General features: G+C 38.1%; 2 protein-coding genes and 1 long non-coding RNA gene across 4 annotated transcripts; all 3 read right to left on the reverse strand.

The window, feature by feature from the left end:
• Positions 1-2,764: 2,764 nt before the first annotated feature.
• On the reverse strand, positions 2,765-6,693 carry LOC103354431 (BTB/POZ domain-containing protein KCTD6). 2 transcript variants are annotated; one of them, XM_008277796.1, is made up of 3 exons: positions 6,555-6,693; positions 5,118-5,206; positions 2,765-4,713 (listed from the first exon to the last, which is right to left on the reverse strand). In XM_008277796.1, exons 2-3 carry the CDS (start codon positions 5,142-5,144, stop codon positions 4,027-4,029), a joined length of 714 nt encoding a protein of 237 aa, XP_008276018.1. In that variant the 5' UTR covers positions 5,145-5,206; positions 6,555-6,693; the 3' UTR covers positions 2,765-4,026. The 2 variants fall into 2 exon arrangements, with proteins under 2 accessions (XP_008276018.1, XP_008276020.1); XM_008277798.1 differs by lacking the exon at positions 5,118-5,206.
• Positions 6,694-6,829: 136 nt separating this feature from the next.
• LOC103354432 (monoacylglycerol lipase ABHD6-like) lies at positions 6,830-13,190 on the reverse strand. Its single transcript, XM_008277799.1, has 8 exons — positions 13,066-13,190; positions 11,690-11,846; positions 10,364-10,477; positions 10,139-10,271; positions 7,777-7,934; positions 7,618-7,672; positions 7,404-7,504; positions 6,830-7,198 (listed from the first exon to the last, which is right to left on the reverse strand). Exons 1-8 carry the CDS (start codon positions 13,188-13,190, stop codon positions 7,019-7,021), a joined length of 1,023 nt encoding a protein of 340 aa, XP_008276021.1. The 3' UTR covers positions 6,830-7,018.
• Positions 13,191-14,664: 1,474 nt separating this feature from the next.
• On the reverse strand, positions 14,665-16,105 carry LOC103354433 (uncharacterized). Its single transcript, XR_520044.1, has 2 exons — positions 15,425-16,105; positions 14,665-14,909 (listed from the first exon to the last, which is right to left on the reverse strand). It is a non-coding gene; the product is annotated as an uncharacterized LOC103354433 (long non-coding RNA).
• Between the last annotated feature and the right edge of the window lie 395 nt (positions 16,106-16,500).

Consider the following 16,500-nt stretch of genomic DNA (forward strand, 5'->3'; position numbering starts at 1 on the left):
AGTTGTAATTTGGAATGATTTGACATTGAAGTGATTGATGTGTACTGTACAGCTGCAGCTGTAAACAACACGTGTGCAGTCTGACCCTAACAGTCTTAATACACTGAAAAAAGGTGTCTGATTTCTCATATTTCCTGTTGGCAGCAGTCAGAAAGAAAAAGAAAAGGCTGTAGGATGATTTAAGAAAACACATATGTGGAAGGTCAGGGGAGGTGTGTGCTCCAGATTTGTACACGCGCTCCGTCCTAACAGGGTGCCCCTGTAAACTCGTGGTAGACACGTTATACTAAAATAATTATCACGTTCCTTGGCAGAAACGTTTGACATTAAGTGAGGCAGCTTTTCAGGCGGATAACTAGTCCTTAATTTAATCTAGCGAGCCATTTAAAAGTTGTGTTTTTATAGCTAGATGTTCTTAACGGCCATTTCAGGTAGCTGTAGGCTAACAGTGTCCACCATGCTAGCTTAAGAAGATGTCGTAGCGTTATATTTAGTGTAAAAGAGGCGCTCAAATTGTCGGTTTACACTTACAAAAAGTCTCTTTTCCTATCCTCACGTTGATCATGATCCACTCCATGACTCCTCCAATGCAGAAAAAGATAGGTAGGAACCTGTACGACCCGAAGCGACGTTTCCCGGGGACAAACCTCAACAAACTTCTCACGGTTTTGCTCTTAATAAACATTCTGACTAACTGGCATGTACAAGCTGGGGCTCGACAAACGGTCTATAAACTCTTGAGGTAACCTTTAGAGAACAGGCTCATGCATGGACCTCTTACATGTCCTTTACAAATGTTATGAGGGCGATGGACGAGAGGGTGCGCTCGTTTCTCTACCTGGCATAAACCAAGCGTGCGGAGTTCTCAAGAATCCAGAGACGAACCAAAAGCAGCGCGACGTTTGTGATTAAAATGAACGCACCCCGGAAGAGTCGCAGCATCCGGGTGTGTGGTAAGCGTTAGTTTTAAAAAAATGGCTATGCGAAATGAAAAAGCGTAACACAGGTTTGAAGGCCACATAACGTTGACAGTTTTGTTCACTTTCTCTGCACACGTTAGTAAAATTAATTTTAAATGGTGAACATTGTTTTTCAATGTATTTATGAACAAAAACTGGCCGAAAAAATACATAATGTGCATAATATATGAAGATACAATACGGTTTTCATGGAATGGTAAGTCTTAAGAAGACCATTGGGTCAAGATTTTGACATGGTCTATGTAGAACCTGTATATCTCAGTATGGTATACAGTAGAAATGTACTGTCTGAAAGCCTTTGCTTTGTAAAATCATGTCAAGCATCAAGAATCAATAATTAAATCCATGTATTGATCCTGAAGCTGTGGCTGTGTTTTGAACCACCGACCTAAGAGCAAGAATGCCTTCAAGGACCTGTATGGGGAAAATCCTTTTTACTGGTATTTCTTAAAAACTTGAAGGTGTAAAACAAAAGCTGTAAGAATATGCAGATGTTTTTTTCTGCCATTCTTCTAATCTCCCCTCAACTGCATAGCTTCGCAGCTTTACGAGCTAGAAAGAACTTTCTATACAGAATAAGTTTCTATATAGAAATATTTCTTATAACAAAAGGAATTAATGTCCTTCTGACATATTGCTCTCTGTGCTCACATATAACACATTTAAATACACCCAAACTCCAAATGAAGCCGTTCTCATTTACATATTTTTCTGTTTTTGTTGTCAGACAACAGAACAAATATGAAATAGTGAATGAAACACAGCCCATTAAGAGTAAATGTTAACTGGCATTCACTTTGTAGTGATTTTCAAGCTGCTGCTCTGCACGACTGACCTTCTGATGTTATAACTGCAACGTTGGCAGACGAACTTACCATAAACGTAAGTTTAAAATGACCACTCAGAGCGATAGAGCAGGAGAAAGTACTGGTCCCGCACACTCATTCATATCTTATGCGATGAAGTGTTTTGCTCTGCGCTGTCAATCACAGATGCAGAGAGAGTCTTCTTCCTGAAGGGGATATAAACAGCCATAGCTCAGCAGTATTAAAAGTTACATGTATTGAAAACAGCCAGTTTAGAACAGGCTGAAACCAGGGGTTATACAGTTGTAGTAAAATTAACAGTTTTTATGGTATATTGAGCTGAAAAATTGTAGGACGCATTCTGCTCGTTAATTTGCTGAAAAAGGGGCACAATATGGGACCACTGAAAAATGATCACTTGCAGAGCATCAAAACTGGGGTGGTGGTAGCTTAGCATCCATAGGTTGAATAACGCTTTCAGGATATATGAACAATTGCATCAGCCCCTGTCAATCAAAACACATCACTACAAAACTATTTAGCATGGGGACAGACTTCTTTTAAATGGACAAGATACCTACAGTATTTACTGTATGACAGAGACGTAAGCCTTACATCTGGGTACATATGAACTACTGTATATTCATACAAACAAATCTTACTGCAAGCTAAAACAAAATTTCACAAGTATAAAACCTAAACTTAAGTTTAGGTTTTCTGACCCCAAAATAATAATAATAATAATAATAATAATAATAAACCTTCTCCATTATTATGAACCCATTCAAATAAATCTTTCCTGCTGTGGTTTTTCCCTCTTAAAATTAAATTATGGACATGTCAACATGTTTCACATTTTTTAGTGCCTTCTCTATTGAAATTCAATGAACGCTCTATAAAAATAGGTCACTGGATGGAAATCAAATAAAGCCATAGGGTTGTGCTGACATACAAAAGAAAAACACAAACACATTAAGATTATCTGACAATGCAGTTTAACGCGGTCAGACAGTTCTTACAGTGAATAACATAAACCCTCACAAACACATTCTTTAAACCCAGTGAATAGCTAAAAACGTATTAAACTAAAATATTTGACGTGCCAAATTATTCAGATGAATTATTGCTTAACTGTACATGCTTGGGAAATATACTATCTCCTCCTATTAGGTTAGAAATTTGGAGTTAACTTGAATGTGACTGGAAGTGGTTGGATGTTTGAACAGCTGATATACCAAACGAGCTATAGCGCAAAATATCAGAGCTAAAATGCAAAGTTCGGCAACAAAGCGAAATTAATGAAATCAAATACACAGATGGATTTATTTTGGCTGGGATGACCAAACACATCACTGTTGATATGAGCTCAGAAATGAAACAGTATGACGTAGTAATATTAAGCACACAGAGCAGATACATACAGTATACATACACAAGACAGTCAGACACATGCAACAACTACTAGGGGCTAGAAATAGTACCGTACAAGGGGATAATAGAGACCTAAGAGACTAATTCTAAGATCTACTGTAAACTCACCAGAAAACTACTAGGCGAAAGATAACCATAAGTTATGCTTATTATAAAAAAGTAAACTCCTATCATCTTGGAGTCCAAAAAAGTTATTTGTTCAGTGTCTCAAGTTCAAAATCTGATGTAACTTGTGAACAAGACAGCTCTTCTTTTTTTTTTACTTTTTCCTACAAATTGTGATTAAAACTCATATTAATGCAGTTTAATGTTAAGATCTGATACCATATGTAGGCACCGAGTCTCAAATCATGAGTACTTCTTTACAACCACTTTATTACTCATTTCTTAACCACAATTATTCCTATAAAAATCATTGCACCCACATTTTAGCATCACTATGTTAATACAGTGTCCTTACTGAATTAACTTCACGGCCTTTCTGCCTCCTAAGAAATGCTGTTTTTAGTTTTCAGACCTTACAATCAAAGACATATTCCATTTTCAAGAAATGTCAAATATGTACTTAGCAAGATGGACGAGAAAGTATTGTGCTTAAACAGGTGAATGAATTAAGAATTCACGTTTTCATGTTTTTTTGCTGTCTGGATTTTCAGCTTTGTGCACTATTCAACATTGGCTAAAGCAAGAAAAAAAAAATCAGTTAGTGATACATGAATGAAATGGAGGTCAATTTAGTTCTTTTTTGTTATCAGGATTTGTGGAATATGAAGACAAATTTAACAGCAGTGCCACCGCTGTGCTGTAACTCAGTCTTCAACTTTGTGAGCTGGTCTACAGAAAGTCCAGTGGTGCTCGACCGTGTTCTCGTTTGCACGCTCACTCATGTGATGCACACGCGTGTTCCGAATGGTGAAACCTTGCTTCATTATGTAGTCCATGAGGTGAACCCTTAGGGACACCTCCTGATGATAGTCACATGGTCCGAAGGTGAACGACACCTGGCAGTCTCTGGTGTCCATCATGTGTTTGTTCCACTTTGTGAAGTTGTTGGAAATACCTTCGAGCAGGGCGTGAACCTTCGTAGTTATGGTTAGCTGTGTGATGATGACAGCAACTGGGTTTGAATATTTTGACAGTTTCCGAGTGCTAGAGAGCTCCACGACCTGCTCAAAGATGTCGGGAGGGTACAGCGGCTTGGGATCGTGAAGGCACTGGATCAAAGGTTCGATTTGGTAGAAATCCGCCTCTTTCCTCAGGAGGTCTGTCTCTGTGAAGTCCACGGGAAGGGTCAGCTCAGACGTCCGCAGGAAGTTCAGGATGTACCGGAAAAGTGTTCCATCGCGATCGATGAAATAATTCCCTTGGGAATCTCGAGTTGTGGGGAAATCTCCCCGGAACATTGCGCCCAGCATGGAGTCTGGATAACGCTGCAGGGTGGATAGACTGGTGGTGTACAGGTGGCCTCCCACGTTCAAGGTAACGGGAGTAGTCATCTAGCAGAGGAAAGGACAATTTGTCAAGTTAAAGTAAAGTAGAGTTTGCATTTTGCAGTAAAAAGCGACATTGTGAACAGCAAGACAGTCAAGTGGGAAGTAGAAATACACTTAGTTTTCAGCATATTAGGCACACCTAGCTAAAATTAGTTTAATCTAACACATTAAATACTATAGTAAGTGCTAATAAATTGCATCAGTTCAACACAAACCACAGCCTCTCAATGTGACATTAACATCCCTCTAAAAACTTGAAAAAAAAAAACAACATTCTAGCTTTTATGAAGGCAGGATTTACTACCTTGTTTTTGACGGAACTGGATTCAGTTTCATTTACACTAAACTGGAAACAGAGTAAGTTTCAGCAGTGTCTGACATTGCCCTGATTTTTAGCCATCTCTTACCCGATGGCCCCAGTCTCCATTATCCATTTGTAGAAGAATACCCACTTGGTCAGAACCAAAGTAGAGAGGCAACAGATAAGTATTTTCACCTGTGAAAAAACAGTCACATTTACATGAGCTGTAACAAAGTTTCATTATGCAGAATAAGACGGACACGGTGATGTAGGCTCAGTCAAATACTGCATTACAGATAAGAGCTTGCATCAACTCTCGTGTTAGATTACGTGAACATGGGAGCTGTTTTGTGTGTATATGAACATACTGGATTCAACAGTAAAAGCTGACTGCTGTTCACTAGATGTGTTTCATACCAAAAAACAGTTTTTTTAAACAAGGTACCTTAGTTTATCATTCCAAATGACACTTCCATGAATAACAGTAGACAAGAAATTTAGCCTCAACAGTCACTCATTATAATCACTGAGGCACCTCAGGGGTATTAACACAGAATTTACCATAACAAACTAATACGGTTGCTCAGTTCTGCTCAATTTCAGATCAAGTGAACTGTCTCCCAGCAGCTCTTGCCAGTACTGCAGGTTTGACCAAACAAGGTCAATCATGAATGAAGAGCAAAGATATTTTTTTTTAAAACTGAAAAGTTCTCTTTACCATCATGGAAGTAGCCTAATCAATCTATTTAGAATTAAACAGGACATTATCTTATTCAACAGCCTGTAATTTGACTTCAGTGACCTGATATCCCATCTGTTGGCAAAATGAAGGGAGTGGCATCAGCAGGAAGACCCCTACTACCAAACACAATACATTTAGTTTGGCCATTGTTCATTCTCACCTCCTCTGGCAATGTGACACGGTTCAAAGTAGCTTCTAGACTACACTCAAAACCTGTTTCCAAGTTCAATAATAAACTTTATATCTCATATATCTGTGCATAAAAAGTCAGAGCTGAAGACTAGAGATGGTAATGCCTCTTACTTGAAACTGAAACCTAGCTGTGATGAATCCTTTGCACACAAACCCCGTCTCATTCACGTTTCATACCTTCCTCTGCTGTATAACAAACTATTTCTCCTGCACTGATGAATGTTTGTCAAGCCAACAAACCAACGTTGGCTTTAAAGCTAATATTGAGAGCAGCCATCCAACCACAGTCCATTTCATTGCATTTGCTGCCATGAAACCGAAGAAAACTGATACCAAAAGCAACACACTCCATGTAAAAGTTCAATGATGTTGCTTTTAAGTCGTAAATCCAGCGTGGGTACTCTAAAGTATGTAGCGTTAACAATTTAAGTGCTACACTGGAAATGTTAACCGTTTAGCCAGCTAACCGAGCTAACAGCTAGTTTCCAGCTAACAAGCTAACACAGCTAGCAGTCCATGAGCCATTAGCTGCGGTTACTACTAAGGTTAACACCGGGACCTCAATTGGACTAACTGGGAGTGGAAATAGACGCTAAAATAAAGGCTTACCGGCTCTCTTTTGTGCCTACTTGTGTTTTTTTGTCCAGTAACAGCGGCCTGCGTTTGGCATTTAACGGTGCAGCCGGATAGTCATTGATGTCTGCCGCTGGTTGCACCGGGCAGCTGTGCTCGGCTCCAGGCTGCAGCAAAAACTGCGCACGCAAGGAGGGTGAAGGAGGGGAGGAGGTGCTGCTGCAAGCTCAGGCACCTCTGCAGGAACACATCCCCCCCGTCTGCGCGCGCACACACACATACGCACGTGCACACACACAGACACACACAGATTCATGCACAGGGTTTTTTATTAGCAGTCCACATTACAAATGAAATGTGATTTATAACACATAATGCAATGCAGGAGCACTGCAACTCCTGCCTACTGCAATCATTTCTGAAGTATGTGCATCTGTCTACAAAAAGCATATGAAGCGTTAGGATAGAAGGAGCTGATTGACAGTCTTTTTTTTTTTTTTTCAGGAAGATTTCTTCATGCCACCCCTGGCATTCTGCTGCAGGATGATGAACTCCAGGATGAGTTTGGCTGTCCGACAAGGCCTCTCCATCACCACAGAGTGGCCGCAGTTCTCCAGCAGGTCCACTCTGCATCCGGGCAACATCTCTGCAATGACTGCAGCCCCAGACACATCCACCACCTAGATGGAATCACAGTTTTTATTACGTCTTTGAAGGAGACTGAAGGTTCTTTATTCAGACATTATTTACTAAAGAAACCTGAGCCACCGCCTTCGTGTTTGTTTGAATCTTAGAATTAGTTTAGAAGCAAAAGCTGCAGGGTGATCACTTATGTGTTTACACAAGCTTTGCTGAGTCACTGTATCAGTGAGCCATCATAATTACCTGGTCTTGTTTGCCCCATATCACTTGTAAAGGTGCAGTTATCAGATGCAAGTGATCCTGTAAGGCATATCTTGATTTCTCACCAACAATCTCCATAAACACTGTTTTTTAAAAAGAAAAAAAAAAGAATTGAGTGGGGTTTTTTTCTCAATATGAAGTATACTGTACTGTTAGATGGTCACAGCTAAAATGTGTCAGAGCAAAGTGAACCGACCCTCTTGATAAAATGTGTTGTGAGGCTGTCGGACGTCGACCAGTCCTTGAAGAATCTAAACGATGCAAATGTATGGTTAAACATCCACAAAATATGACAAACCTTCATACAAAGGAGGATATGTTTTTGTGTTTGGTCTTTACTAAATGAAGTTCTGACCTGCTGAGGAATTCTAAAGCGAACATGGGAACACAGTCTGAACATGTCCTCCATCTCCTCGGGGGTTGTGGGAATCAGCGGGATGTTCAGTGTGTAATTGCTGTGCTCCAGATCCTGCAGATGATTGTCAAATTTGGTCTCACATGGATGTCTTATACCTGCAGGATGAAAAGAAAAGTAAAAGAAGAAAAAAAAAACAGCGTTGGATTTTACACTGATGATGCATGGCCATGTTTTGTTTGGAAAAGAGGAAAATCGCAAGCTGCTAAGGAAAGCTGACAAAGCAAAAATGGGTAATGCTTTAAATACGGCAAGAGCAAACCTATGATTAAACTAAATGTCAGAAATAGCAACTTATCATAGGCATTGATTTAATTATTGCTTTGTAGGAATTCATTTGCTTTTAAACAGGCAGTATTTCATCAGGGTCAGATAGCTGCTTATTCTTCCACAGCTAACTACAAGAAGGGATACTTAGGTTTATAGCTGACTGAGGATGTTAATATGTTAATAAAAACATTAAAGCTGAAGATATCTGGAGGAAAAAAAACAAAACAAAACATGAAAATATCCAATTTACATCCTTTCTACCGAACAGCTAAAGGCAGTCAAACGATTGTAAAAATGAACATTCAAGTGGGATTCGGACCCAGCCTCCCACGTGCGTGTCCTCCAACACCACATCCTGCTCTCACCACTAATTTTGTTGCTGTTTATACTCTGTCACCTGATTGGTGAGAAGCCTTGTGGTTGGCTGAAATCGGTTTGAATTTCTGAAGCCTGAAAACAGAGCTGGGAGGAGGTGCAGAAATGTAGTTTAAACCACTTTAATTACAATATGCTGAAAGATCTGCACACACACACACAAATATCTGCGTATTAACAGTTGTATGAGTGTGCATTTTAACAAAAATGATTATCAGGTATATTCCCGTTTATTTACATTTTCAAATTACTTTATTATCAGTTGATGTAATCATTTCCCTTTTGTTTTATTTTTCAGTATTTTTAATAGAATGTGAAATATACATCAGGTCATCCCCCCCAAAAAATCTGTTCTTATCACAGGGGATGTGTTGTAACTTTGACATTATTCTGTGATTATGATTACGATGATGATTACTATTATCATTACTGTATGTGCATCATTACCTAACAGAAAAGTACAATTTCTACTCCGGCATAATAAAATAAAATATCAATAATACAATATCTATATATAATAAATAAAACACATTTTATATTATATATTATATGAAATATTATAAATATATTATAAAACATGTATATATTATGATAAGTGTTTTTATTTCTATTTACAGAAGGTGATTGATAAATTATTTCCTTTTTTTTTTTTTAATTACGGGACAATCAGTCTTATAAGCGAACCGCATATTTTCTGTTATTTTATGCATTTATTTATTATGGACATTTTTATTCTTAAGGCATTATACAATAAAAATGGTCTTCTTTTATTCACTATAGATACACCAGTAACAACAGAAAATGGCTATCATTGGTTATTAGTAGTAGTAGTAGTAGTATTCCTAGTATTTGCTTTACTATAGATACACCAATAAAAGAAGAACATTTTAGTTTTAACTTTAGACACACCGTTAAAAACAAAGTGTCTTATCTTACTGTGGTGCAGTTAGGAGTGAAATAACTCCGCTGCTGAGGCACACAAGGAATAAAACCTGGTTGCACATGATTTAAGTCTGAGAAATATTAAGTTGGATCACATTCAGTATTCTCCAACATCTTTCAATGTCATCCAACCATGCAGAGGATAAAGCGATGTATAGAAAACGGACAGATATATGGATCTTTAATGTTCAAATTTGATGACATTTTAATGAAATACTGCAGATAAAATGTTACCTATCTCATCTATTTCAAGAGATTTTTGTGTTTTTTTTCCCAGATTTATATATTACTTATATAGATATTTATTTTGTTACTCAGATGACACTGTTATCCATCCATTCTGAGCTAAAAGGAGCAAAACTAGCAGTAAAAGATGCAGCTCATTTGATAGTTTATTGCACGGAAAGGTGCTTTTGAAGATGCTTCCCAAAACTCAAGCCAGGATAGCTCTCTGTGGCATCATCTGGGAGTTTTCTGAAACTGAAAAAGAGCTCCCTCAAGAGGCACAGAAAACATGTGGCTGCCTGAAGTAAAAATATTTAACCATTTCTGTGTCCAGCCTCTCTTTGGACAACATACAAAAGCTTATTGAGGACATTTTGCTAACAGACACGTGCACACACACATCACTTACTTCATCACTATTTGGGAGTAAACAGACTCATGTCCACAACACAACACACACACACACACACACACACACACAGTTACTGACCGTCTGGACAAATGAGAGTCATGCTACAGATTTCTGCAGGATAACAGGCTGCGTAAACTCCTGCTACGTTTCCCCCCATGGAGGTTCCAACCAGATGAAACTGTTTCCTGTTTAGACGAACCGTTTCCACAAACTGAGAAGAGACACAAAAACAGATTTTCAGTCAGATGATTTAGACACCTGAAAAATGCACCTTTTTTATTTCAAAGCTCTTATCCAGAGTACCTGATGGATCCTTATGACCTGCCCCTGAATGGAATAATCCTCGTTGTTGGTGCGAGTCGTCCCCTCATGGCCGGGCATGTCCACACACACAATGTGCAGATGTTTTGGTAGATACTAGAGCAGTAGAAGAGGAGAATTACATCCTAATGATATTAGTGTGCTAAATATATGGATGCCATCCTAGAGGGAATCTTACAAGCAACTGAATACATTATTATGAAATCTAATTACCACTGAATGTTAGCATTTAAGTAGCATCAAAATATTTTATTAAAAAAAAAAAATCTGTATGAATTCATGTAGTTTGAACTCAACCATGCAAAACTTTAAGTGTTCCACATCTTCTACGAGTAAATAAGAATTGTTTCTTTTGGATCATGACAGCGGTATGACTGACAACTCCTCCTTAGTGATGGGAATAATATCTAAAGTTAGAGTTCTAATGTAGAATTTTGGTGTGTAAAATTTTACAAACACATTGTTTTTTGACCTGACCTAATTTCTTTAATAAAAAAATAAAATAGTTGAGTTTGACTGACTTGAATATAAAGTAATTTCTCTTAACCTCTTAAGACCCAAGCTCTTGTATGATGTGCATCTTAAAAAAAAAAAAATCAAAAATAAAGAAAAAAAAAATAAGATAAATAACACTAACAACACAAAAAAATAATAAGAATGAAATAATAAAATAAAAAAAATAAGAAAAATAACTCCTGTGGTAATATAACCCAAAATGTGATGTCCATGCATGTGGACACCAAGTCTTAAGAGGTTAATATTGAACCCTTTAATCTCGTATCTCAATTTGTGAACACTTGAAAAGAAAAAGCAAACAAGAAGCAAACAAACCTTCGAATCAGGTTTTGCAAGAGGGCCCTTTTTGAACTCAAGTGGAAAAGTCAAAGAGGGGTGTTCTAAGAAATTCAATGATGTTTGGAGTTTAACATGAAAGATTCATCAGTGAATAAATGCTGCAGTTCATTTTAAAGTGTATTACAGTTGATTGTAGGATTCACATTCTTATTGCCTTCTCCATGCTTCTATGTAGAGACTGTATGTTCCCCAAAATGATGTCAATAAACTCGGTTACTGTAGGTGAATTTGCTTATTCAAATGGTTTTGTTTTACATAATTTAAAGACCTGTAAGTTTGTTTGCCGTCATTGATTCCAAGCACGTCATCGAAGTTCAGCTGCCATTTTTCTGAAGCACCTCAGACTACCACAGCTCAAAAAATGAGTTTAACACAGATATGTTCCTTTACATGAAATCAGCTGAGTTTTAGTCCTACAATTTCAAGGCAGTAAGCTGTTAGTGTTTCGCCAACCTTGACAACAGTGAGCCACATGTCTTTGTGAGCAGAGAAGCCGTGCAGCATTAAGATGGAAGGCCTCATCCCAGGCTTTCCTCTGTACGAGTAGCAGAAGCGATAACCGCCACAGTCTGCGTAGCGAACCTGCAGGCCCAGAGTCCTCCTCCAGTACCTGCAGAGGAACACGTTTATCTGGGCTTAAACACAGAGACGTGACTGCACAGAAGTTCACATTGGGGTCAAGTGATAATAATAAGCTCTCTTTTGCTTACAGCTTAAGCCTGCATGGGTTTTGTGTTTAGGGAAATGTGTGATTCTGGCCTCTTAAGTGAAACTGACTTGCAGTTTCTACTCGTATATGCTCATACAGACATGAAGGGGACAGGGCTTTTTCTTTTCTTTTTTTAGGTCAGCCCAAATATGTCATTCAGATGTTCATATGTACATACAAAGAGTTCTAGTTCACAGATCCTTGGTAAAGCAGTTGGGGACAAAATTCACTGTCCCTAAGTACATATTTATCAAAGTAAATAAAGTGCATTTATGAAGCACCTGTTTGCCTCACAACGTGCTTCACAATAAAAGAAAGACAAAGCAAACTGAGGCATAGTATTTAAAAATGATAAACAAGAGATAAAACCAGATTAAAAAAAAAAAAAAAGAAAACAACTGTTTTGACCTTGACAACTGAATATTAACATTAACAAAACCACAATGTTTCCCCAACCTTGAGAAAATACACATTTAAAAGCAATCCATTACCCAGGTGGGATCTGAAAACAAATAATGTTGTTTTGTTCAATGAATATCACATGAGAAAACATTTCCATATGCTGCTCCAGAGGACCTGGAAGTCAGCTCTTTGTGTTTCCTTGCTTGCTAAGCCTCAACAGAGGGATAACAACACAAAGAGGGAATATCTGGTAGTGAAAAGACTACAACCTTGGAGGAAACTCACTGGATTTGTGTTACCCTGACTGCTAAAGCTTCAGATTATTGAACAGAACAAAGACTGTGGATGCTGCCTCTCATCGGGTACATTGAAAACAATTTCTTTGCAGCCAGTAAAGACAGGATTTAAAAAATTAGATCAATAAATAATGCATTTATTGTATATGTACATGAGTGAACCTCTGCTTTAACCAGTATGTGCAGCTTAACACTCTTCAAATCCACACAACTTCATTTGAAATGTCATTGGACACCAACTAGAATTCTAGAGGTGAACAAATGTGGGGTGAGCCATTAAAAACAAAGAGTTCTGAGTTTTAATTTTTCACGACACATCATATAACTTCAGGTCCAATGTTTGAACTTCTAAAAGGTTAAATAAAAGGAAACTGGACAGTAAAAACTAAAGTAAAGGTGTATAACAAACTGAAGAACCTTACCAGTAATACACTTGAATGAGTGCAGAGGGCCAGAGAAGGAAGGAAGCCAGAAAAGCCAGGATGGGAATAGCCAGGGTTCCCCCAGCAATGATAAACAGATTCATCACATCTAGATCGGCTGCCATGGCTCACCTAAAACTGCATCACACACATTATAGATCTGTGTAAGGAAGGGCATTGTCATTATTCCATATGCATTCAACTTTTTGTTGAGATACCAAAAAAAAAACCAAACAAACCACAAAACAACTTTCCAGAGTGATTTGTTTTAAGAGCAGCTGACAAACTGTTTTTTACAGAATCACGACATGTGACCATCAGACAAATTAAATCCCATTTCCCTTCCACAAAAGGCATTTTTAAAACTACAAAAACTTACTTTTCAGATGATTTTCCTACTCCTCGTTGCTTCTATCACAGGCTGGCACATGAGCACGCTGGTTCAGCTGATTAGTTTTTACAACAAGCAGATGCCACAGTTTTCTTGTCTGGATATTTTTTTGCTGAGTATAAATTGTATAAACAGACAATTTGTCTTTTTTTTTTTTTTATTTTAAGATAAAAACCACGTCTGTGCAGTGTATTCGTCCTCTCAGATCGCGGTTGCTCTGGATAAACTCATTGATCATTGCTCATCATTGAGGAAAACCGGGCCATGACATGATTCGGTCAATGTTTTAAAGTGAACGCACAGACCAGGCTTTGCTTCTGACTGATGGTGGTTTACACGGTGGGTACAGTGAAGGCACACGTTATCAGAATATCAAAAAACATATAATCAAATTGCATAATGCTGTTGTAAAATATATATTTTTAAAAAGGCCTTTAAAACTATCTGCTGCTTGAATGGAGCCAAAAAAAACAAAGAAATATGTTTTAATGAATCATTTTTTCAATTGTTTCAATGACAAAGAATCTTGGAAAGCAAGAATAAAACTATGCCTCTGATCAACTGCCAACAAGCAGCAACAGAAACATTCAGGAGCAACGTGCCAAGTATCACTGACCTGATTATGCAGGTTCACTGAGGACAAGGAGGACTTCCAGATTATAGAGGTACGTTTTTGTTTTGTTCATAGCCAGCAGAGATTAAAATATCAAATACAGCTGCAGCTATCAGTCTGCTCATTGAATAGTCGGTTATTCAAGGCAGCTGAATTAACTTTTAGGTAATATTTCAACAAAAAACATCAAACATGTGATAAATCCAGATTAGAAAGTGAAAGAATTTGCTGCTTGTCTTGCTGCCATGTTGCTGTGTGATGGGATTTGGGTGGTTCAATGGACAAAACAACATGAGTTCTACGATAATGTGTTTTTAAAAAATTATTATTTCTTTTTAGTTTGTCTGTTGTACTACAGATCAAACAATTTGATTTAGAAATTAATCCAGAAATGAAGTGAATCCAGCTTTAGTCTGTAACAGTGTTTCTTACACCACTATCTCAAAAACTGCACTGTTTCAGCATCCTTTTTTTTTTTTTTGTTCATCATTGTCCACTAAAATTTACTCATTAAAAGAATGTCGCAAAGCTATCAGTGAAACTGGTGGGGTTCTGAATATTATTATAAATGTCTGATGTATAAAAACAAAACACATTTTGGGTGCAAAACTGCAATTCACTTACATTTTTATTTATACAGCAACAGTTCACAATAGAAGTCAACATCTAGGGAACTTTGCAGAGTTACATCAAGACCTTACAATATTATATTACACAGAGAAATCCAACTATTCCCTCGGAGCAAACACTTGGCGACAGTGGGAGGGAAAAAAAAATCCCTTTTAACAGGAAGAAACCTCCGGCAGAACCAGGCTCAGGGAGGACGCTCATCTGCCTCAGCTGTTTGGAGTGAGAGGAGAGAGAGGAGAGCGAAAACATGAACGGTTCGAAACAGACAACAAAGAAGAGAGCAGTGGTCAGTGGGCAGGTTAATGGAGCCGGTGATCTGAAATCAGAAACACCTGAAGACAGAACCAGGGAGAGAAAGACAGAGAGGGACCAAACACAAACTCCTGCCAAGAGTATTGTTAGTGAGCATGACAAAATGGTGTATTATTGTGAAATCTAGGAGTCCTCTTTCTCTATTTTCAACTTTAAATATTAAATGATCCCTTTAAAATGTCACTAAGTATGTAGTCCCTCAATGAGTACATCTGTGATGATGCCTTTGAGTCACGCTTCGTAAAGTACGCTGGTGAGAAACAATTCAGCATCTGACTTTGAGAACCATCTGCCACAGCTACTTTTCTATCTGCAGTTTGCCTGAAAATCTCAAGAGTGAATCAGGCTGATTGAGGCCAAACCAGACAGCTTTCATGTCTACAGCAGTTTACAAGCTCAAGGCCAAAACTTACCACTGGGTGTCATGATAGAGGCAGGCCGTAGAATGTCCCATTTACTTCACGGATTACGAGACATCATCACTTCTGCTTCAGTTTTCAGGCTTCAAGCGGTTTTTGGTGTACAGGTTTCCGCCGATGTCTCAGGCCATCATCGCAGGAATTTTGAAGGAGTTTATTTCACTGAAGGAAAAGAAACAGAGCTTGTGAACCCATAGATCCTCGAACATACCGCTCTTCTGAAGTAATATTGACTCAGTAGATCCCCTAGTTGCTGTGTACAAAAAGATAACTGCTGCTATTTAAATGTCCATATCAATGTTTTTACACACGCTGGCTTATTTATCTAATGTGTAGCATGTAATACTTAGAAAGAACAATACGAGTATGGACAAGGAAGGATTCTTTCGTGATGTCAAACCCCATCAAAACACATTTTTGCCATATTTCCAAACATTTACCTGCTATTTTTAGCTAAGTTTAATCTTTTATAGATAAGGGAGACGACACAAATTCTTGCAACTATTAGAGAGACTAAATCTGCAAAGTAGCCCTGATATCATTTACTGGATGAATCGGCTTGTGTTATGCTTAAAAAACGAAAAGTTTAAAGTGCTATGAGAAACACAATGCTGCCATAACTTTTTTATTTTTTTTTTAAAACTTATTTACATAATAAATACTCTGAGTCATGAGTCTGAAAAAACAGTCTGAGACATTCACTGTGTTTTGATTTTGGAAATTAGTTCGATTACTATAGCTGCTCATAAACTGTGAAGAACACAGAGCTTTCTGAAGTCCACACAGTGAAAACACCATCTAATGCAGAGTACGGCTGCCGTTCTGCTGCATCTCTGGTCCACTACAGATGACCTACATGCAAACTAGAGCAGAACAAATGGACATGGCAACTGTGCAGGGAGGCTGGCCTTGCATGGGAATGATTCTCATGTTTGGGTTTACATAGGATGGAGGGGCCGTCCTCAATCTGCTCCCACATCACATACACAGTGGATTACATCATCCTGGTCATCGCATTGTATCCTGAGAGGGAACCTTGACACAGTAAAGCCGGCAGGACAGACATGACA

The sequence above is a fragment of the Stegastes partitus genome, unplaced genomic scaffold (assembly GCF_000690725.1).
Source record: "Stegastes partitus isolate 25-593 unplaced genomic scaffold, Stegastes_partitus-1.0.2 Scaffold108, whole genome shotgun sequence".
Taxonomy (NCBI): Eukaryota; Metazoa; Chordata; class Actinopteri; family Pomacentridae; genus Stegastes; species Stegastes partitus.